At 37.0% G+C, this 23,943-nt stretch overlaps 1 protein-coding gene across 1 annotated transcript in view; it reads left to right on the forward strand.

The window, feature by feature from the left end:
- The first annotated feature begins 9,201 nt into the window (after positions 1-9,201).
- Positions 9,202-23,943, forward strand: part of LOC149230174 (polyadenylate-binding protein 2-like) — a 137,000-nt gene continuing 122,258 nt past the window's right edge. Inside the window, exon 1 of the mRNA XM_089378880.1 lies at positions 9,202-10,144. Within this exon, the coding sequence (XP_089235006.1) occupies positions 9,820-10,144 (325 nt within the window). The 5' untranslated portion in view covers positions 9,202-9,819. The remainder of the gene's footprint in view (positions 10,145-23,943) is intronic.

A 23,943-nucleotide genomic window follows, 5' to 3' on the forward strand; every position in this document is an offset into this window, starting at 1 on the left:
TTAATCCTGTCTAGCTATGTTAAGTCGATTGTTTGTGGTAAGTCGGTTAGTTATGTTAAGTTGACGAATTGGGGTTATCTTGATTGGTTTGTCATGTTTACTGATAATGTTTGGTCAACCAACTGGGTTGTGTCAAAATGCACTCGACTAGTTGAGTACGACTGACGTATTCCAAAGTCAATTCCACAAGCTTTGGAAAAGTAGGAATTTTATAACCCGATTTCCATAATGAGACCATGGAGGTCAAGCTAAATAAAAATAACACCTTCCATTGAGTTGATTTAGTCTAAGTGGTGGAAGGGATGATTATACTGTGTATATTGATCTATTGTATATATAGTGTGTGTGTTTGAGTATATAACACCAATGGCGATGTTCCTCTTAGGGGGTGGGGTTTATGAAAGCCATTTTTTGTCAAACCCTCTTGTAAATATTATTATGAATTTTAAATTCATGTAAATAAGATTTAAATTATAAATAATCCTTGGCTGAGATGGGATACAAATTTAGAGATCTACAAAGGAGGAGTTACTTTTAAGCCATGTCTTGCATTCAAGTTACCACCTAAAGCCATATTGGAGGAGATGACTTGGCTGCAGGTAGTTAATGGAAGAAATGGGCTCCTAATCAGAGGACAAGTCTGTAGGATAGCCTTGTGGGTTGTGTTGACAGAGTGAACAAGCAACATGAGTCAAGCGGGCAAAAGATGAGGAAAGAAAATAAAGGGGGGAATTCACGTGCAAGAGGAAGAAGAGGGAGATTACACACCAAAAAAAGAAGAAGTGACATGTATTTTTTTGACCTGTGCATTCTTGTATGTATGCGGTCTTACAACAATATGTGTGGACCCCCTATGCTACTAGAAGCCTGTAATGTGCCTAAGTATTGCTCATTGAGGCCGAGGCATGTCTGTGGGTTGATGTAAAGAGTTTAATGGAGTAGGGATGCTGAGGTGATAGCCAGGCCGAGAAAAATGCAGGTCTTGCTGGATGAGAATCACCTAGGATGTGGCTCATTTCCAAAATTGATAAACCCACTAGAGACTAGCTGGTTGAGAACTTACTAATAGGTTGAGGCACACAAAAGCTAGTGGGATGATTACACCTAGTGTGGCCTTGTTGGGGGGGGGCGTTGAGGACACATGTGTGAGCACCACTAGGAAGTTGTTGGCAAGTGTGCTCGTATTCCTATAGAAGTAATACAACTGGAAACCTCCTTTTTATTTATACATATCTCTCTCAAAAATTGAATTGAGACTCTTTGTGCTTTGTGTGAACCCTTTTCATTGGTTGAGTATGTGATTCATGGCTTGTGTTGTGAACGGCCTTGTGCCATTGAGCTAAATACGAAGAATTTATGTCTTTACATACCCCCCTCTCTCTCTCTCTCCCTCTCTTTATATATATATATATGTGTGTGTGTGTGTGTGTGTGTGTGTGTGTGTGAAGAATCATGGGCGTGGCTATATCTCTCTCAAAAATTGAATTGAGACTCTTTGTGCTCTGTGTGAACCTTTTTCATTGGTTGATTATGTGATGCATGGCTTGTGTTGTGAATAGCCCTGTGCCGTTGAGCTAAATACGAAGAATTTATGTCTTTACATACTCTCTCTCTCTCTCTCTCTCTCTCTCTCTCTCTCTCTCTCTCTCTCTCTCTCTATATATATATATATATATATATATATAACTATGAAGAATCATGGGCGTGGCTATGGTTCAATTTATGCTGAGAGTGGTTGTACAATGCTTGAGTGTTGGGCCGAGTATTGTATTAACAATATTGAACCTTGGGAGGGATGGCTTGTGTTTGACCAAGTGTCAGGGGCATCCCTGTATGTGTGTGAGAGAGAGAGAGAGAGAGGAGAGAAAGGTTGAATTAGGTTGAGTGTTGCGAGTGTCCCGCTAATACAAAGCTCATAGACGAATACGTGAAGCTCATACGAGAATTTGGTGCTAACAGGTGATGGGTAACTTGTTGTTGAAATGGAATTGTGGCAACGAAGGGGAGGGGGTCCACATTTTAATTTAGTCCATTGGTTGCCTTGGATCATTGTTGTTATTGAATGGAGAGGGCAGGGTTGATGGGATCGAGAGACGAAAGGTCTCACCAACAAGTGACAAAGATTTTTAAGTGTGGGGGTCTCAAACCTCGAGGCCCCTTACATCAATAAGTAGAGTGGTAAGAGAAGGACAAGGTTGACGAGAAGTCCTCATGTTGATTGACATGGAAAGAATTCATCTTGTCTTATGCCTATTTGTAACATTGCAATGTGCGGTAGGTTGAGGGCGAGATTACGTTACAATGAGAATTACCCGATTTGAAAGGCTGAGGGAGTGGACTGGTGGGGGCCATGAGGCGATGATGTGGGACATGCCACATAGGCATGACAAATGATATGTGGCATGAACTTGGTGACATGACAAATGATATGTGGCATGAACTTGGTGACATGGTCACCCAAATTGACGTGGGGTTCTACGACGTGGAGACACATGGGTGTCACATGGCAACACTTGCTAATATGGCAGTGAGTTAATGATCAATTTTCAAATGGCCATAACTTTTGATCAGGGAGTCAGATTGAGGAAAAAATTATATTCCCTGAAATCTCTCAACGAGATGAGTGCGGTGGTGGTAACATATTTTAGTTTTGAGAAGGTTGAGGGCTGAGGAATTTTGTGACCCCATTTCCATGATAAGGCTATCGAGGTTGGACCAAAAAATGGTGAACACCTTCCACAAAGCTGGTTTAGCAGTAAGTGGTGGAAGGCAGTGTTACGACCCATCTTGAAGGTGAGACTACTTTGCTCTCTTTAATCTGGAACGAGAATGATGCAAGTGCAAAGGAGAAGGCACTCTTTATACATCAATTTTGATGTTTAATAGATTATCAAAGACTTGCCATTTAAAATGTACAAGTATGGTAACCCCTAAAGTTATGCAGTGTAGAAGAGATCATCAATATTTTGTTCAATGCTAAAGACATTCGTTGAGAATGAAATTTTCACTTACATGGTAATTTTAAAGCTAACGTTAGTCTCCCAAATTCTCTCTCTCTCTCTCTCTCACACACACACATCCACCTAAGAAAAAATATAATCTTTTTATTTCAAAGGATGAAATGGTTAATATTACATTATGTATTTGGCCAAGTCATATTTTATCCATGTAGGATCGCTAGTGAAAATATGTAAATGCTAAATTAATATTAAATGATAATGTGCTAACCTCTAATAGCTAAAGTGGCATTAGCCACATAAAAAACGTAAAAAATGCATGCTAGAACTTTCATGGTAAATCCAGATAGTTAGCTATTTGATATCTCAGAAAAATCAAATCACAAGAAGACATGCAAGGGGTGTTCAATAACCACCCTACCATTGTCTTCAATCATATGCAAAATCCGAGTTGTAATTATCACACCTATCTTGGTCTAGTAATTTGCATTGTTGTTGAGTTCCAAAAGATTGCGCTTAAAAGAAATGACATTGAAACTTACTTTCTACGGTAAAACATGATTCATTACAGTAACTTGGCCTTCATCCAATTAATGATTAGCCGAGAATCAACAAACTTTTGAAAAGGCTCAATTCCTGTCTTTAAGGTCATATTTAGTAGGGTTGCAAGGGCATATAACTTTGCCCAATTATTAATTTTGCGATTCAAACATAAATTAAAGAAAAGGAATTTGATGCCCTTAAAAAGATTACACTCCCAATTCCATGCACTCTAGGGTTTTCTTAAGAGGCCCATAGTAAAATCCCCATGCCACATTGTCCATTATCTCTAAGGGGCCAACTTATTTAGGGACTTTAGTCCTTGCCATGAAGCTAATATTCTTAAAAGACTTGAAATTCTAGAAGATTTGAAGAGCATAAAACACCTTATCTTTAAACAGTGTCTAGTTTCTTGCCAGCCAAATAACTTAACTAGCAATACAGTGAAATACTATGATATTCTCTATTCGAAAATCTTCAAATTAAACTTAAATAACATTTAACTACCCAAAAACCAATCTCGAAATTTGAATTGCAAACCCAAACTCCCTACTAAATAAATCATATATTCCCCTAGATAACAATACAACCTCTATTCCCCTAGATAACAATACAACCTCCGCACATTCTTCTATATCATAATTTTATAGCTTTTCTTTACATTCATAAGAATACCACCTTTAAGAACATCCCAACAATATTATAAATTCTTTTATTAACAAGAACCTTTAGGCCTATTAGTATTTTGGAATTTTTTTTTAATACGGTTGAATACATTGCCAAAAAGAGACGTATAATGACAGTTTTTTTGGGATGGTAGCACAAGCATGGCCGTGGTCAACCATCACATTTATAATTGGTACAATTATTCCTCGAAAGAAATGTGTATGTTATTTTATTGTCAAAATGTCAATTCATAATCTTTTATTGTTTTTCATGGATGCTTTTTTGCTTTTGGTCCGGAGATTGTTGCGCTGCCTTGAACTTTACAGCAATTCCAAAGGTTCTCTTTTGTTTTTCTCTGTCGAAAACATGGATGGGAAATTAGTACCCAAACATTAGAATATTCCAAAGTAGTTTGCATATTCAAGGTAGTTCAATAACTTTGGCGTGTATATACCATTATGGAATTTATTATATATATATATATATATATTTTTTTTTTTTTTTTTCGGAGTTGTATTATATAGGGTTAATATTTATGATGTTATTTGTATGAATTGAATTTAAATGGGATGATTTTGTTTTTTATTCTCAACAAACTACTTAAGATAACTTAAATAGATAATTTTACTATAAAATGTTTATTTTAATGTTAAAAGCAATTATGTAATGTTATTGATAATTATATGATTTTTAAAGTGTTTTATTGAGTCGAAAGACTCATTCTACAACCCAGTATGATGGCAATGTGTAAGTCTGTTCGTCCATCCATGCTCAACATTTGTGGACTAAAAATAAACTACTCTCTAAATAAAAAAGTAATGTCGGCTATAATAAAAAACAAAGACTAATATGTTATCGATATGTTTAGTTAGTTGCCCTATAACAATATAATTTCATGTAAATGAAATGAAATTTTAACATCGACGAGACTAGATATAGTCTATGTGACCACTAGCTTCCTTGCTTTTTTCCTTTTGTAATTCAATCCTTTTATTATTCAAATTAATGATGAGTTGACCCAACCTTCTAACAACCCCCCTACTGAAAAGACAATGCCAAGGAACCAATGTTAACATATTGTTGTAATTGTCTCTGATGTCTCTGAAAGCATCACATTCCAAAATGAAATGTTTTTCCGATTCCACTACCCCAAAAGTGCAAAAAGTACAAACCCATTCTTCCCATGTTTCTTTAGGTCTTTTCCACCGACTTGTTTCGCACCGTAGTTGATGCGAGTTAGTTCTTAATTGAGCAATGAGAATCTTTGCTCTCCATGGAATGCTAGCTCCAATGTACTCTTTTTGTTGGAGATCACAAGCGAGGTTGAATTCTTGGACATATTACTTCTCCTTTCTACCCAACTCTTTTCCCCATATAGGTTTATGAAACTTCTCCATAACAAAACTCTTTAACTCCTTGCTATTTGTGGGACACGCATTGAGGTGAATATTCTATTTTTGCATTCATTTGTTGTTTTGTCTCATCCATGATTTCTTTCTTTCACTCATTCCTTCATTGAAGATAACTTTAGGCCATCTACCTTCTCCCATTTGCTTAATTCTTTGTAGGTACCTTATGAGACACACCATAACAATTGCTTCGATGGGAGCTCTTGTTTCACTCAACATTATCTCATAAGAAACTGAACCTTTTATATTAAAATTGTTCATGATCTAGTGTTTTTGGATTTTCTCATTTTGCTTCCATTTGAGACAGGGATGCTGCTAACCCATAGTTCACACCCATATAATATCACTGGACAAACTAGAAGCCCAAAAAACACTTTAATTGTTTTCCAATCCCATAACTTCGCTTCTCTACATCTGTTTTGAAGAGCATATAATGATTTCCACCCTCCTAAAATTCTCTTCTTTATGCAATCCTCCCAATTAAGCTTGTTGTTGAAATCAATCCTAAGGTACTTGTATTCATTTACTTCTTTAAGAATGTCGCCTTCAAAGAAGAACGTATGCTGGCTCTCCCTCTTTTTATTTGAGAAAATCATTATTTTGGTCTTGCCGGTATTGACTTGCATCCCCACTGCTTTACAAAAATTCTCAAGGGCATATAGGTGCATCTATAATTCCTGGGCCGATCTAGAAATCAATACAAGGTCATGAACATATAAAAGAAGTTTTATCACAAACTCCCCCAACCGAACACCGTCCCCACCTTGCAGATTTAGCCACTCTTCCAATTTATCAATATATAAACAAAAAAGAGTGGGGGATAAAGGGCAACCTTGCTTGACTCCAATGTCACTTCTAAAGCTTTATGAAATTCATGCCGAAGTTATAACTTTGACTTTCACCTCTTCATAAATCCTATGGACAACGACTCTATAATGCAAAGGAATTTCAAGTTCTTCCATTCTACTCCACAACTTATCTCTAGGGATTGTGTTAAATGCCTTTTTGAAGTCAATACAACATCAAAATACTTCTCCTTTGCCCACCCCCCCACCCACCACAAACCTTTTCAATAATGTGTCTCAATGTGATACCATGATCTACTGTAGAATGTTTTAGCCTAAAACTTGCTTGCCCTTTTGCCCTCTTTTTTTTTGACTTCCACCCACTTACTAATTCTATTTTCTACCATGTCGCTGAAGAGATTAAAATAAATTAGAAGTAGAAAAAATGTGTGAGTAAGATGTTTAAACCTTATACTTCTCAAAAATATTTCAAAACAAGATTTTTTAAACTAATTTGAATATCTATGTTAACTAAGTTATGTGGATATCAATTTATTTACACATTGTATTTTGTACTCTAAAAGAAGTTTTCACCTAGAAATTTGATCCCTCTCGGCTCATGTTAGATGGATCTAGACTAATATGGCTATTAATGTGCATGTGCAATGACTATGGTGACAATTGGTATATAGATGTTGAGTATTTGTACATATTATTAAAATAGTATGCACATTGGAACTTGGTGTATGTAGTTAGAATTTAGTGTCTCAAATGTGATAGAGGCCTTATGGGTGTGAGGCACTATCCCTTTGACTCCGTTCATTAGTGGCGACCAGAGGCCATTAAGGACATTGCACTTGTTTGGGGAGGGCAAGGGGTTATCCATCATAGTTTTTGGTTGGGTACATAGTTGGGGGTATTAAGGTGCCGAGGTTGGATGGGGGAGGTTGATGTTAATGGATAGACATTTTTTAGCATGTGTGAGGAGGGGTTTAGATAATTGTGGCTATGCTTGTATTAAAAGTGAAATGGAATTCTAGCACATGGGTACACCATTGTAGCAAGATAGTTTGACATTGGCAGATTTATCATTTATAAAGAGGGATCCTTTTGGAGGTCAAGCAATGCAGAAGTTGGCATGGCGGTGAGTTGGGGAATTGAGGGGTTGTGTTGTGTGGCCTCCTAAAGGTGTAAGAAATACCACAACTTTTGAGTGTTTTTTCATATAAGGAAAGGTGTGTGCAAAGGAATTTTAGGAAAGATGTGCATGTGTGAGTGGTTCCTAGATATTTATGTGCATGATGCTTATTACAACATCAATGCAATAATGCAATGTAGAAGCATTTATTTGCTCAACAAAAACTACAAGTCAAAGGAAACTCATAAACCATAGTATCAAAATTGTTAATCACATTAATAATTAAAAGAGTTAAGAAGGATGAATCTTATTGACACAATGACTTGCGCTCTAAAGCAAATGTTTGAATTAGAAAACTTTTGGAAGATATAATGTTTAATAAATCATCATATAATACATAAATCCAATAACAATATTACCACACAATTTAAAAATAAAATAAAATAAAATATTATTATAGATTAAAATTTAACATCATGTTGTCCACAGGGTCTTGGATAGACAATGATCAGGTGTTTAAGACATCCTTGATGTGAAGTCACCGGTTCAATTCCCTGCCCCAATTGAAGTGATATATTGGACATGATGTGCTCTCTTAAGACATTCTTGATGTGAAGTCACTGGTTTAGGTGCTGTGTTAAGACATCCTTGATGTGAAGTCACCGGTTCAATTCCCTGCCCCAATTGGAGTGATATATTGGATATGATGTGCTTTGTTAAGACATCCTTGATGTGAAGTCATCGGTTCAATTCCCTGCCCCAATTGGAGTGATATATTGGACATTGGAGTGATATATTGGACATGATGTGCTCTGTTAAGACATCCTTGATGTGAAGTCACTGTTTCAGGTGCTCTATTTAGACATCCTTGATGTGAAGTCACTGGTTCAATTCCTGCCCCAATTGGAGTGATATATTGGACATGATGTGCTCTGTTAAGACATCCTTGATGTGAAGTACCGGTTCAATTCCGTGCCCAAATTAGAGTGATATATTGGACATGATGAAGTGATTAGGGGCTCTCTTAAGACATCCTTGATGTGAAATCACCCGTTCAATTTCCTATCCCAATTAGAGTGATATATTGGACATGATGCAGATGTAGTCTTGCCAAATTTACTTTTTTACATAATATTATAACCAAATAATAAATAACTTTTTGATAATACATCATTTATATCGATTTAATGATTAAGAAGTTATTTTTTTCTATTCTAAGATCAAATCCAGTAAATATAAAATATATTTTTAATAAAATAAATAATCAAAGCCATTAAGGAATTGCTTTTAAAAAAAAAAAAACACAAACTATTTAAGGTGGGAAAAATAATTCCACAAACCCAAAAAATCTTATAAGTCACTTTACACCTACCTAATCTATAATCTTAAATTATATTTTATTTATTAATGTTACAATTACAAGTTAAAAATTGTCAAGACACGCAAAACTTAAAAAAACAAAAACATGACATAAACACACAGCACCAAAATATTAAAATAAAATAAAAATAGTAACCTAGGTCAATATTATACACGTCATCATTGCACCACATAACGGTTGAAATACTTAGCAAAAGATTCTGCGTCCACTGAGCCCTCCCTTGGAACAAAGTCCCAATGACACGTAAGCTAAGTTAAATAAATACACCAAAATTAAATTAAAAATAATTCGGAAAAAAGAATACGAAACCCGGAAACGGAACCGAAGCGCCGAGACAATTTTAAGAAAAGACTGCGGTGGCGGAGTTGGAGGGACGGTCAGGAAAAGAAAATAAAATTGGGCTGCCGGAACGCAACGGAAACCGACTCTAAATGGAGAGACGAAATTAACGGGCCAAGGCAAAGCGGACGGGACGCGTGGAGTAAAGTCAGAAAGTGGTCTTGGACAAACCTCCGCCAAATTGGAGGCGGTGGAACAAGAGTGGCACGCCGAATCACCGCTTACTTCCCAAATACCTGCATTAGCACCTCCTCAAATCCAGCCCAGCCCCTTCCGGGCCGCCGCCGCCGCTTTCATTCTCCACCCCAACTTCTTCTACCTGAGCCAGAGGTATCCATTTATTTAAAAAGCACAGAAAAATAAATAAAAATAGACTTATAAATACACATCCCTCCCACTGCCTCCGTGTGCGTGTGTGTATTTTTGTCAGTTATTTAATCGCCGGATCTTCTCAGGGCTTCTTCGGTTCCCTGCGAGCATCTCTTATTTTTTTTTTAATCGGAGTTCCAGGAGCCGAGCAGAATCACTGCTTGTTTACATTTTATTATTTTGTTTCAAATTCTCCCTCGAAGCCCCCGAATTTTAGAGGGAAAGCGAGCCCGAAATGTCGCAGGTTCAAATCCAGGCGCCCCCCACCCCGCAGCCGCCCGCTGCCATCCCAGCTGCCGCCGCCGCTGCTACGAGCAATAGCAATGTCTCCAGCAACAACAATTTGAATGCCATTGCCAACAACATCACCGTTCAGGGCACCCAGTTTCAGTCGCCGGCTTCACTGTACGTGGGGGACCTCGAACCTAATGTGTCCGAAGCGCAGCTCTACGACGTTTTCAAGCAGGTGGCCAGCGTACAGTCCATTCGGCTCTGCAGGGACATGATCACGCGGCGCTCCCTCGGCTACGCTTATGTCAACTGCATGACTGCTCAAGAAGGTATGCCAGAATTATGTTTTCAATTGCGAGTCCTAGGGTTTCGTTAAACTTCTTTTATTTGATTATTTTGCATGACGTGTGTCAATTAGTTATATAGTCTGTATATATGAGCCAAGAATGCAATTTTTAGTTGTATCTTTTAAATAGGGTTTCATTTCAACCGTTCTGCGTAGAGTGCAAGGCCATGCACATTGGCATTTTTTTTTAAAGGATTTTATTCAATCTTTACTTGCCAATTGCGAGAACAGGGGCGTTAAACTCTGTTTCTTGTATTTGCTTCATGTAAATTTTCGCTTTTTTTATTCCAAGTTTTTTTTTTTATGTAATCTCTACTTACAGAACAGGGACGTTGAGCTCTATTTACTGTATGTATATTGTTCACATTTTTGTGAAAATTTTATTGTAAGGATTAATTGAATCTTTAGAACGGGGGCGTTGAATACTGTTCATTGTAGTTATTTCGTTAAGGTTTTGCCAATTTTTTCTCAGGGTGAATTCAATCTTTACATACCAATTACGAGAACAGGCGCGTTGGACTCTGTTTATTTTTACATTTGCATTTCTGTGCGATTTTTAAAACAATTCTACTAAAGGAACGAATCGCTTGCCTTTTTTCGATTGCGTTCGGGAGGTCTGAGGCTCGATGGAATCTAGCTTTAGGTATCCCTTGTGATTTTATTGGAGGATTCTTTATATTTGTTATGCTTCACATAGAGTTTCGTTTGAATCGTTCTGCTAAAAGTGCCAGGCCATGCATCATCGCAATTTCAGTTTCTTATTTTCTTAGGAATTTATTGGATATGTACTTTGTATGTTTTAAACAGGGTTTCATTTGAACCGTTCTGTTTAAAGTGCAAGGCTATGCACCATCTCAATTGGCAATTTATTTTAGTATTTTATCGAATCTTTACTTATTAATTGCTAGAAAAGGGCCATTAGGACATGTTTATTGTGTTTATGACGTGAGTCTTTACGTACCCATTGCAAGAGCAGGGGCTTTGAATTCTGTTTATCGTATTTATTTCTTTCACATATTTTGCCATTTTTTTATATGGCTTAATTGAATCTTACCTTACTAATTGTGAGAACAAGGATCTTCGATAGGATCTTTACATGATCTAACATCCTTTATGATTTACATGATCTAATAGCTTTACATGATCATGATCTAAGGTCTTTATATTTATGCTTTAAGCTAGGGTCTCCCTAAATATGTTTTTTCGATATTGTTTTTATAGCAAGTATGATCCAAGAATGCAATTTCTGTTGTATGTTTTAAATAATGTTTCATTTGAACAGGTCTGCTTAAAGTGCAAGGCCATGCACAATCTCAAATTCCAATTTATTTATTTATTTCTAAGGGTTTTATTGAATCTGTACTTACCAATTGCAATAAAAGAGGCACTAACTCTGTTCTTTGTGTTTATTCCATCCACATTTGCATTTTTGTATGTGTTTTCTTAAGCAATTCTATTAAGTGAGAGAGTCATTTACTGTGTCTTACCTGTATTCAGGAGAGTATGGAATCTTCATGCTTTAATATCTTTGCTGATCCTATTGGAAGAGTCTAGGGTCTCTTTAAGTCTTTATTGCTATAAAAATTGTAACTCATTTATTGACTTACATTCTAGGGTAATATCAATTTTTTTACCTTCCAATTGCACTAATAGTCTAGGGTCTCTTTAAGTCCTTATTGCTATAAAAATTGTAACTCATTTATTGACTTACATTCTAGGGTAATATCAATTTTTTTACCTTCCAATTGCACTAATAGGGGTGTTGAACATTGTATTCAATTTAGTGTTGCAAACGTCCTGATTTATTGGGAAATTGTGATTTTTTTGGCCTAGCCGATGTTTGCCAATTTTTATTGATATTTTGGTGGTATCTTAATTTTGCCAATGTTTGCTGATTTTTATTGATATTTTTTTGATTTTTACGATTTTTTGGTTTTCGGAACCCTTGCTGATTTTATCCCAATGTTGATTTTTGCAACATTGATTTATTTTTTGAGCTTGCTTTGTCTGCATTTTTTTTGTTCTACACATTTTAAAGTTTTGGAGATTTCCAAACCAAATCTAATAACCAAAATGGCCATTTATCAATTCTATTGTTGTGTTATTTACAAGTTTTTATTTGTACCATTCTACTTGAAGTGCAAGGCCACCCACCATTTCTTTTAAACCATAACTGTAAATTTTGATATTATAAAACTGCAGGAGGCTTGCAGCATTACACCAGAGAGCAAAAATGAGCCTTAAAGGTTGAGTATATTGATCTGAAATAGACCATGAGAACCAAAATTGTACACGACTATCTCTACACAATTCAAAATTATCCACAATTCTATAACTCTTTCAAAAACTTCCCATTCCCAACAAAAAACAAAATTTACAATTCATTAGATATGTGGGCTATATGTCTTGGGTTCTTTTGCTGTAGGATCCTATTTGTCCTCATGTACATTTTCATCTTATGGTGTGCTGTTGATGCCTGGGAGCTCTGGATTCTCCATGTTCATTGAGCTGGTTGAGTGGGGAGTGTCCATCTCTCTTCTATGGAGGTGCAAAGCTAATTCCTCCATTTGAGATTTTATATATCTTAATTCATCTTCAATTCTACCAATCTGGGATTTCTGATCAATAAGTTGCTCTATTGCTATAGTGAGAGAAGAAGCTAGCTGATTATGACGGATTTGGAGCCTCAGGATGGTAGTGTTCACATTCTCTTCTTTACCCTGCATTTTTGCAAAACAATCCAACAATTGAGCATTGAATGAGAGAACCTCCAAAGGGGAATTCCTCAGGATTTCTATACCACAACACTGGAAAGTAACAATTGGGAGGAATTACAGGCCTTCATGCAGGGAGCGTGGACAAACTTTAGAATGATGCTGTTAGGACAGGGAAATTTTTAGAGGGCACAAAAAGGGGTGGAGGAAAGGAATTGTGGGAGGCCTCTCTCATCAGCCAATTGAACTGTGATGCTAGCCACGAGCACGAGCCAAATAAACATGTCAACCAATGCAACTTGTTGGTAATAGAGCCAGATAGATTCTTTTGCGATACTTGTTGAGGGATGAGACCTATGGAGCTTGTGATATGCCATGACAGCATATAACACCATAAATTAGGCTCTCTCTTGTGTGGGATAGGACCTTTCCATTTCTGAGTACAAACAAGACAATGAATTCAAGAATAAGGGAGGGAATACATAAGATGAGTCGCCAATTGTTCCATGAGGATTGGTGGGCACATGCCCACCAACAACCACATTGCTATTCTCTTATTCCGCCTACTGCAATGATTCATAGGACTTCTTATGACTATGAATGGGGTGATATTCAATGTTCTTACTGAATCAAACATTGAGTTTATGTTTGTTTACCACAATGTTTCCATTTCCTAATCCGATTCCTTGATTTGCCAACTGGTTTGTCTGCATATTGTTCTGCCTTAATATGTGGAAGGCTTCAAAATGCTCAAGCTTATGAGGCAAACCTCTGATCCTTAGAGAAGAGCCTTCACTTTCAAATTTTGTTAGGAGAGGATGTTGAAATGTGTAACTAGGTTTGGTCTTCATAATGTCTATTGTAATTATGATTTTATATATTTGATATTAAAGAGAACCACCAACAACCACATTGCTATTCTCTTATTCCACCTACTGCAATGATTCATAGGACTTCTTATGACTATGAATGGGATGATATTCAATGTCCTTACTGAATCAAACATTTGAGTTTATGTTTGTTTACCACAATGTTTCCATTTCCTAATCTGATTCCTTGATTTGTCAACTGGTTTTTCTGCATATTGTTCTGCCTTAATATGTGGAAGGCTTCATAATGCTCAAGCTTATGAGGCAAACCTCTGATCCTTAGAGAAGAGCCTTCACTTTCAAATTTTGTTAGGAGAGGATGTTGAAATGTGTAACTAGGTTCAGTCTTCATAATGTCTATTGTAATTATGATTTTATATTTTTGATATTAAAGAGAAAATAAATTTATTATTGTCATTCTTGATGCATGGGTTTTATGCTCAAGATAAATTTATTTGTAGGTCAAGCACCCGCTGAGTGCTTCTAGGTTTGTCATAGAATTATGAAGTCAAAAGACTCATTGTCATACATGTAAGACCCCTTTGGGCATGTTGTATCTTGTAAATAAAATTTTTGTAAAGTTAAGTGTCATAAAGATCCTTGAAGACCTTGTCAAACAAGTCAGTCTACAAGAAAGATCAAGTTGGCCTCATGGACAACAATTCAACCTCCTAAGAAGCCTATATATATAAGGGAACCTCGACTTCATCTGTGAGACATTCATTCAAGCAAGAAAGCAAGTTCTATCTCCTTAAGAAAGAAGTTAGAAAAGGAAGAAAATCAAGGAAAATAAGAAAGAGAAGCAAGATCTAAGTTTTGGACCTCGTGTTAGGGTTTCTAAAGTAGTTGCTAGACCGAAATTGCAGAAGTTGCTGGGAAAGTTGAAGTTGTAGAAGAAGTTGTTGGGGAAGTCAAAGTTGTTGCTTGGTCAAAATTGCTGGAAGATCAAAGTTGCTGAAGTTGCTAGGTCGAAGTGGGGCGAAGGAGAAAAGTTCCTCAAGAAGGAGAAGTTTGTCTTGGTCTTGGCGGGGTCTTTGACAAGGGTCTTAGGTCTTGGAATTCGTCAATTCTTCTGGGTTTTCCTCTTATGAGGAAAGGTTTTGGCCCTGGCTTCCTACATTTTGTGTCCTCTTGTCTCATAGATCTTCATGGTTTGGTAGCTGTTTGATGATAAGAAAACTAATAATAACCAAGTGAAAGAAGAAGCTAATCAAGTTAAGTAAAAATACATCACAAACAATTATCAAAGTAAGAGAAATCACCTTAATCTAGTTGCCCCTTGATATGAGAAGGGAGGAGTTCCCTACTACATTTAACATAGTAGCTTTCAAAGACAGAGCTTGGAGAAGGCTTTGATATAATTTGTATTTGTAAGCTTTTTCTTGATTGTTTAAAGCTAAACCCAGACCCCAAGAATACCAAATTTCTTTTTCTCCTCCATTTTAATAGACTATCCCCCTTTCGCACCTTCCACCCTTGGATTGGGTCTTGAAGCCCCATTGAAGAGAAGAATTGGATGCTTTTGGCGTATGAATTACTCAACAAATTCCTCCTTTGAGAGACTAAGCTTTTCCAGGATGCTTTTTTCTACTTTCAATTTCATTTATTGCTGGAGATTGAAATTTTGAATCCATATTTTTTCTGCCTCATCCACTTCTTGGGGGGGAGAGGAGTAGGATATATTTGACTTTATTGCTTCAAATAGCTAGAGGGAAGCTCTCTTCCCAACCTTTGCAAGAATTGGGAAATTGTCATGAAATATAGCACCGTTTCTGGCTAGTGGGATTTTCCAACAAATAAACTTAAAAAGGGTTTGAAATATCCTTTTTAATAGAGGTTTGCCTTGCAAGGTGCTGGCATAATGCTTTTCTCGCGAATTAAAAAATTGTGTGATGTTTACAGAGAATATAGTTTGGTCTGCGATATTTTTTGAAGTAAATTCCTAGAAGGTCCTATAATCTAGGATACCGGAAATGGCTGCCTGAAGGGCCAAAACGCTGTTGTACGTTTTGGATACGTGTACACCTCAAAAACGGCAAAAAAACGGCTTAAAACGTTTTGGGTGATTTGGATACGTTTCGTTTTTTTTTTTTTTTTTTTTTTGGTTGTTCTCTAGCCGTTTTTCAGGCGTTTTCTTGAAAGAACCCTCCCGTTTAAAAAAAACCAATACGTTTCAGCAAATCGTGATATGTATTTTAAAAATTTCAAAACGTTTGGTCGTTGATACCTTGCCCGCCGGGAATAGATTTTCAGAATTTTGCATTTTAAGTTTTGAAGTTGTAACTTTTAACTTTACGGGCACGGTTTATGATTCATTCTACCCTAACCTAATTCCTAAACGACAAGAGCGCTGACTGCTGAGTTCACTGCCGCCGCTGAGAGTTTTGTTGCTCGTTGAAAGTTACTGAACCTGCCGGCATCGTTGGACTTGGTACACAACTGATAATCTTTGTCTCTTTTTATCTTTCGGTTCATCTCTAGAGTCTAAACGCAATGATTTCTTGCTTTCTGCGGCATTAGCAACCTGTTTCGTTTTCTCTACACTGTACAGTGAGTGAGTATGTAGGACAACAAACGTTAACCTCTTCTCCTCCATCGTTCTGTCTGGATGGTAAATCCAAGTGTGTTTTATATGACGCAGGGACAGTTAGATCCAAAGATAGGCTTTGGAAGAGATTGACTTTGCCTACTTACTAAGTGTTTGAGGCTCATACCATAGTTACTGCTTCTTTGCACATCCCGTGATCTTCTGTTAACATTTTTTTGACTTGATAGAAAGAAAATTTTTTGTTGTAAATTGTTGCTTTTACCAACACCTCATATTGTGTATATTTGGACTTTCACCATCACGTTGATATAGGAGGAGTGTTTTGTAACTTTGAGCATAACGTGAAGTCCCTTTCTCCACAATTCTTCAGTGGTGGCACGTGGGAAGTTAAGCACAATGGAATTGGAAGTTGTCACTTGAATCAATTCAGTTGTTCGGAACTTTTGATTGCATTTATTTCCATCCATGTAAATCAGTGTTATGGTTGATACTATCAACACTTCCGGCTATGTTAATTAGATGTCCCATTGATGTTTGTGCTCAATTTTATGAAAATATGCAACTAACTCTGCCATGTTATACTAGTCTTTGAAAGGGAGGGATTGGCGTATCTTTCACCGTTCACGTCTTGTTCAGACTCCAGAGGTGTACTAAGCATGACATTACTAACTAATCCAAATAGTATCAGCATTGACTGTTTGACACAATACCCAATTATGATTTATTATTAGAGTCTATGTTGGAGAGCTGAGAAACAGTTGCTGGATCAAAGGATTCCATGGCTTCATTCCATTATATCATAAAAGGACAAAGAATTAGAGGTTTTGCAGTTGCCATTTGGCATTATCTTCATCTTGGAACATAGTTGACATGATACAGGTAGACACAAGCAAGACTGCCTCCCTTGGCTTTTTACTGGAGAGGGACCCCTCCAACTTGCACTCTACATTGCACACCCCCAAACATGGATCATACCTGCCTACTTACATAGTAGAATTTTCAGGCTATCTCATTACGTAGACAACTTCATGTGGTTGTGTATGTAGGGCCTACTGAAACAGGGATACATATCCACAACATTCCCACATTTTCACTAATGCAACATCAATGCCCTGCAATCTTTGGTGTGATGTTAGGTCACACTTTGGTGGCAGGACTAACTTTGAAAGGTGGCTGGAGTAAATTAAGTGCAATCGATCATTCAGATGCAGGGATTTTAAAAGTCACTTGTATGTAATATTATACATATAAGTTTATAACTTTATGGATACAAGGCACCGGAATTTTGTTTAGCAATTCCAACTAATAAAAGTCAGGACCTTGAGATCAGAATCTTTGTCTGCTGGTTCCTCCTAGGGAAAGTGGCTGTTGCTGCGTTGCATTGCCTCCAGACTCCAGAGTCATCACGATTTATAACTTTTAACTTTTTAAGTTTTCAGTTGTTAGAATGGCATAAAAAAGATTCAATCACAGTCACAGTTCACTGTGTTCAAGACTTAGAAATTGCAAATTGTTTATCACAGATTTCACTCATTTTTTTATTTTTGTAGTTATTGGAATAATAATTAATCATTATGGAACAGAGTAAAGAGAAAGGCATATAAATAAATGATGAGATAATTTTATTAACATCCAGAAATGACCAAATAATTTTTTTTAAATACATATCTGATATTTGTCAATTTTCTTTTTTCAGTTTCATTTACATCATCATCATTTATGGCAACTTCAAGTTCATCCATTCATGAGGCAGAGGAAGTGGCACAGGAAACTGAATCAACCCAGAAAGTTGATCCAAAGTCACCACTTTGGAAATATGTAACTACTGTTGGGAAGATCCAAGGAGGTGGATCATTGGCATGGGTTTGCAGTGAGTGTAAAAAGGAGTTTAAGGGGTCATACACACGGGTTAAAGCACATTTGTTTGGGTTAAGAAACAATGGGGTTCGAATATGTAGTGGCCCACCTAAAGAGAATGGGAAAGATGGAAATGGTTTAAGCAAGGTAAAAATTGCAAAATATCAGAGAGAACAAGACGAAGCAGGATGCTAAAGCAAATGAAGCAAATCCTGCCTCCTATTTAAAACACCCAACAAGGTTGGGAGCATCTTCATCAAAGCCTCCACTTTATTCTCATGGAATTGTTGGGTCAAAGCGGTCAAATTTGGGACTGCTTGAGAAGAGTTTTAATAATGATGCTCGAGAGATAGCAGATGCAGCTGTAGCCCAATGCATTTATGCAAATGGCCTTCCCTTTAACCATGTGCGATCTCCTTACTGGGCAAAGATGCTAAAATGTTTGAATGAAGCCCCAAGAGGGTACAAGAGCCCTGGATATGAGAAGATACGCACCACATTGTTGAGTGCTCAAAAGTTAGATTTGGAGGCTAAATTAGCCCCCATTTGTGATTCATGGCTCATTTCAGGGGTGTCCATCATTTCTGATGGATGGAAAGATCAAAGAAATAGGCCTTTGATCAATGTGATTGCTCAGAGCCCACATGGGGCAATGTTTTTGAAGACAGTGGATTGTGAGGCGCAGATGAGAGATTCTCAATTCATTGCTAACATCTTGATTGAAGCAATTGAATTGGTGGGGCCTAAAAATGTTGTCCAGGTAATAACTAACAATGCAACGGTGTGTACAGCAGCAGGCCTAATTGTTGAAGGCAAATATCAACACATTTTTTGGACCTCTTGTGCTGTGCATTCATTGAATCTCATGTTGAGCAAGTTGGGGAAGCAAATTGAGTGGATTCGAAAAATATTTGAAGAGGCAAAATAAATTCAAGCCTTTATCACAAACCACCACATGTCCCAAGGCATCTACAGGGAATTTGCTAAGTTGGAGCTCCTTAAGGTATCTATACTTTAAAGTTTAATTTTTATTAAATATTTCATAAATTCTAATTTTTGACTCTAAATTCAAATATCTAAATTGGATTCTCAAATGTCATGATTCGTGAATCATAATAGGTTATTCAATCAAATTATGATTTTTCAAATTGATTGAAATTTGAAACATTGGCAATTTGAAACCTGCAGGTCGCTGAGACTCGATTTGCTTCTCACATCATAGTCTTAACAAGGCTCATGCAGGTGAAAGATGCATTACAATCAATGGTATGCAGTTCTCTTTGGAATCAATGGAGGTAATCCCAATCTGATAGAGCACAAGCAATGAAACTGTTGGTTGTTGATGATGAATGGTGGGATAAGGTGGAGTACCTCTTGGCATTTACTAAGCCAATTGTGGATTTGCTCCGTATGTTTGACACAGATATGCCTAATCTAGGAGAGGTGTATGAGGGCATTGATTCCATGATAGAGAAGATAAGGTTGGTTATAAATGCCAAGGAGAATGACCCAGATGAAATCTTTTACAGAGAAGTAAAAGATATATTGACCAAAAGGTGGAACAAGATGACCACCCCATTGCACCTTTTAGCCTATGCACTGAATCCAAAATATTATGCTGCAGAGTTGCTATGTGATCCAGAAAGAAGCGCATCAAACAAAGACCCAGAAGTGGCAGAAGGATTTAAAAATGCTTTTAGAAAGCTTTTTGTAGATCTTGAAATCGGGCTTCGGATTCGTGCACAATTTTCTCATTTTGTGGGATCAGAGGGTTGGGGTTGTGATATTGAGTGTATGCGGGACAAGAGCAGATTAAGTCCAATTGAGTGGTGGAACTTCTATGGTGGGGCACTTCCACATATCCAAAAATTGGCCATCAAGATCTTGTCACAGGTTGCTAGTTCTTCTTCAGCAGAAAGGAACTGTAGTACATACGACATCATCCATTCAGTGAGGCGAAACAGATTGGGCTCTAAGAAGGCTGAGGAACTAGTGTATGTTCACTCAAACCTTCGCCTTCTGTCACACAAGAGAGATGAATACAAATTTGGGCCCACCAAATTATGGGATGTGGAAACAGAGTTGCTTGACTTGGATATGACATTGAATGCCATGTTTCATATGGATTTGTTTGATTCGGAGCCATCACCGGGAATAGGTGGATCTTCAAGTGGACATGGCAACAATGTTCCCAGTGCCACTTCTAGAGAGCATGTGGAAGTGGAACATTATAGTGGCATGAATGAAGACATATTTGATGATATGTAAATGTAATTTATGATGGTGTTTTAACTTTTAAGCTTTTGAACAACCATATGAATTATGGGTAATGATAGTAGACTGCCAGTCATAGTTCATTTTGTACTTTCATAGTATGTAGTAATTAGTATGCAATATTAATATTGGTAATGATGGTGTTTGTGTAAGTTGTCATGTTGATAACTTGATGTTTGAAATTTGAAACAAAAACATGATGATATGTTGAAACTTGAATCATGAATGTTATAATAATCGTTAATGATGATGGCAATGTTGAATGTTTATGCCATATGGCATATGTTGAAACTTGAATTGATGTTGATGAATCATGAATCATGATAGATCATAGATGATAATCTAGATTTTGAAATATGAATGGTAATATGAATTTTTTATTTTTAATATATATATATATATATATATCTGCCGTTTCCTGCCGTATCGTATCCAGATTTTTTGAAAATTTGCCGTATCCGTTTCAAACCCCGTACCGGTATCCATATCCGTTTTCTGGTAACTTAGAGTATAATTCCTATTTTGCGAAGATTTTTAGTTGTCAATTTTTTTATGAGCCAATATCCAACATAAAAGGTTGATTTTAGGAAGATTATTAGGGTTCCATAAGCGAGTCCACATTATAGACTTGGGAGGGATGCCATCAGGAAAAAGGAGTGCATTATAACCATATTTTATCGTGTATATAGATTGGTCATAGCCTCTTTAATCCTTTGTTGACAAGGAGATAGGGTGCATCCAAACAGTGCAACTTCCAACTCATGCACAAGAGGGAACAGTGGAAGGGGGGCCCTTCCCCAAAACCACCCGTTCCAATCTCCACCTTTTGTCCACATTGATATGTCAAATGAAGTAAATTTAGGCTATTTTGAGAGCTTATTTTGAAGAGGAATAAAGCAATTACTAGATTCCAGGGGGAGTATTCCTTGGAATGGACGTAGACTAGATGTTAAGTTCATGGTCATTACTAGGTGTCTAGGAGAGTTTGGATTTGATTAGCGAAGTGGCGGTTGAGATAAGTTTCCAAATATGGGATCCTCCCTTTATTTGATTCAATGTTTCCAAACAAGTTGTCCTTTCATTGAGAAAATAACAATTAGAACTTGTTTCCACTAGTTATTTTTTTCTTGAGATGAGTTTTGAGGCCAATTTACCCCCCATTGCTAAGTTCATTAGGGAGGCATCTTTTATTCCTAAACAGTGTTTTGGGGTATGAATTACAACCTAATTAATTAGGTGAAATTTTTTTGAGTTTGATTTCCCTCCTTGCCAAAGAAATTTCCTTATTTCTATGAGAAGGGAATCTTTGATTCCTCTAGGGGTCAACAAAGCAGTGAATTGATAGAGAGGAAGAGCAACCAACCATTGCGCTCCCCATTGTGAAGTAAAGGAGCCTAGGAAGGATGAGGGAAGGGCTTTAAAAAGATGGGGATTGCCAAGTAGGAGAAGGAGGACTGAATATCTAATATCGAGAATCTCGATAATTGGGACATGAGTCTTTGCACATTAGGATTGACATTCCATGAGTAAATGAAGCCCTTGCTTCCATTTATAAAATTGTCTAGGACTTATTTGAAATGATTTGTGATGGACGTTGAGGCTCCCCCCAATAGTGGAGTATGATTTGCAAACTGAGAGTGGTTTATACACTTTACCCCTCATGAATCTGATCCTTGACAGGGCCCATGCTCTCTTTTCTTTTTCTAGCCCTCTGCTTTAAGAATCTGCCATAAGAATGTACAGAAAGGGGTATCAATGCAAGCTGCTATCCATTTAATGAATTCCTTGTCAAAACCAAAGATCTTGAGCATAGAGAAAATGGAGGAGTGCCTTACTCTGTCAAAGGCATTGGCCATATCTAACTTGATAACTATTCCTTTTTCTTTCCTTCTTTTATTGGAATGAATAATTTCTTGCACTAGAATGATATGATCCACTTTGTGTCTTTTGCTTAAAAAACTCCCCTAGTTTTAAGAGATTAGTGTGGGCAATAATATCTTAAGGTGAGAAGTAATAATTTTTTAAACAATTTTATTAGAAACATTGCATATGGAAATAGGTTGGAACCTGGGTGAGGAAGAGGGCTTAATCTCTTTTGGCACCAAGGCGAGGAAGGTGGAGTTGATCCCTCTTCCCATCTTGGAGTGATGAAACATGAAGTTGATACATGCATATGTGGAATTTGAAGATTTTCCAATAGTGCTGGAAGAAGTGAGCTAAGAATCCATTTAGGTCAACAATTTTGTTCAGATTGAAAGATCTAGGGACTATCTAGGTTTCCTCTTTAGTTATCGGTTTTAGAAGCTGCTCATTTTTCCCTTGGGAAACAAGGAGAGGAATGCTTTCTAACATTTCCTCCTTGGCCTGAGGGAAGGAAGGGGGACCTTGCTTAGAATACAAGTTCTTATATTTCTTGTAAGCTTCCTCCTAGATGCTTTCAAAGAAAGAAATTTCTTTCCCTTCAACCAAGATTAATTTGACATTATTTTACATAAAACTTCATGTTTTTGTCCTTGGCTTTGAGCCATAAGCTCCTAGATTTTACTTGCTAGAGTTCTTCTTCGAATTTCAAAGCGTAATGAAGAGATTCAAAGGTCTTTTTTACTTCCATAAGAATTTCCTCAAATAAAGGATCTTGCTCCATTTTTTGATGAATTATTTCCATTTTGGCTTTATACCACTCTTTTGCCCAGGATTTTAGGGAAATTTTAGTTGCTTTGATCTTCTGCTCCTAGATATAGATAGGGGAGCTAGTGACCCAAATGCCCCAAGATTTAGAAATAATATTAGAGAGACTTAGTGCAAAAGGGGCTACGCCTTAGGCAACAAGAGAGGGTTGTCACTGTCCCCTCAACAGCCTTTCTCCTTTTCTTTAGTGGTATTGACCACAAGGGAGGCTTCCCTAGATCGCCTTAAGGATATTCTAATGCTATGGCTCAAGGTAATGGATACGAGGTCTATAATATGGAGTAGAGTACTGGCAAAACCTAGAAAGGCCTAGATAGTCAATGCCAAAGTTCAAGTGTTTTACACGTAGACTAAAGATATGGCTGTTATAAGTTAGGGTTTGATTGATTTACAGTGATAAGGTGCACACTGTGATATAACAATCAAAGAAAAAGGCCTTTTAAAGATAATCAAACAAATGGAGCCAAGCCCTACACCTAGGGTTAGGGCCACTTAATGAGAAATTAAGGCTGAAAATAATGCATATACAACAAACAAGGATGATGTGAGCCCTAATAAGGAAGGATTAACCATGCACAATGCTAGATTTTGTTTTTATATGGGAAATTAAGGCTGAAAATCATGCATATACAACAAACAAGGATGATGTGAGCCCTAATAAGGAAGGATTAACCATGCACAATGCTAGATTTTGTTTTTATGTGATTCCTAATTATTAGCCACAAACATCCACCACAAATTCACTATTATGCATAAATTTACCCAGAAACCCTAGTGACTAACCCTAGACATCTAGGAGCAAGGAAAAGAAGAAAAAAATTAATGAAATTTA

This window comes from Pinus tabuliformis, chromosome J (genome assembly GCF_031772625.1).
Source record: "Pinus tabuliformis cultivar Carrire ecotype Pingquan chromosome J, CPIR1, whole genome shotgun sequence".
NCBI classification, from domain to species: domain Eukaryota; kingdom Viridiplantae; phylum Streptophyta; class Pinopsida; order Pinales; family Pinaceae; genus Pinus; species Pinus tabuliformis.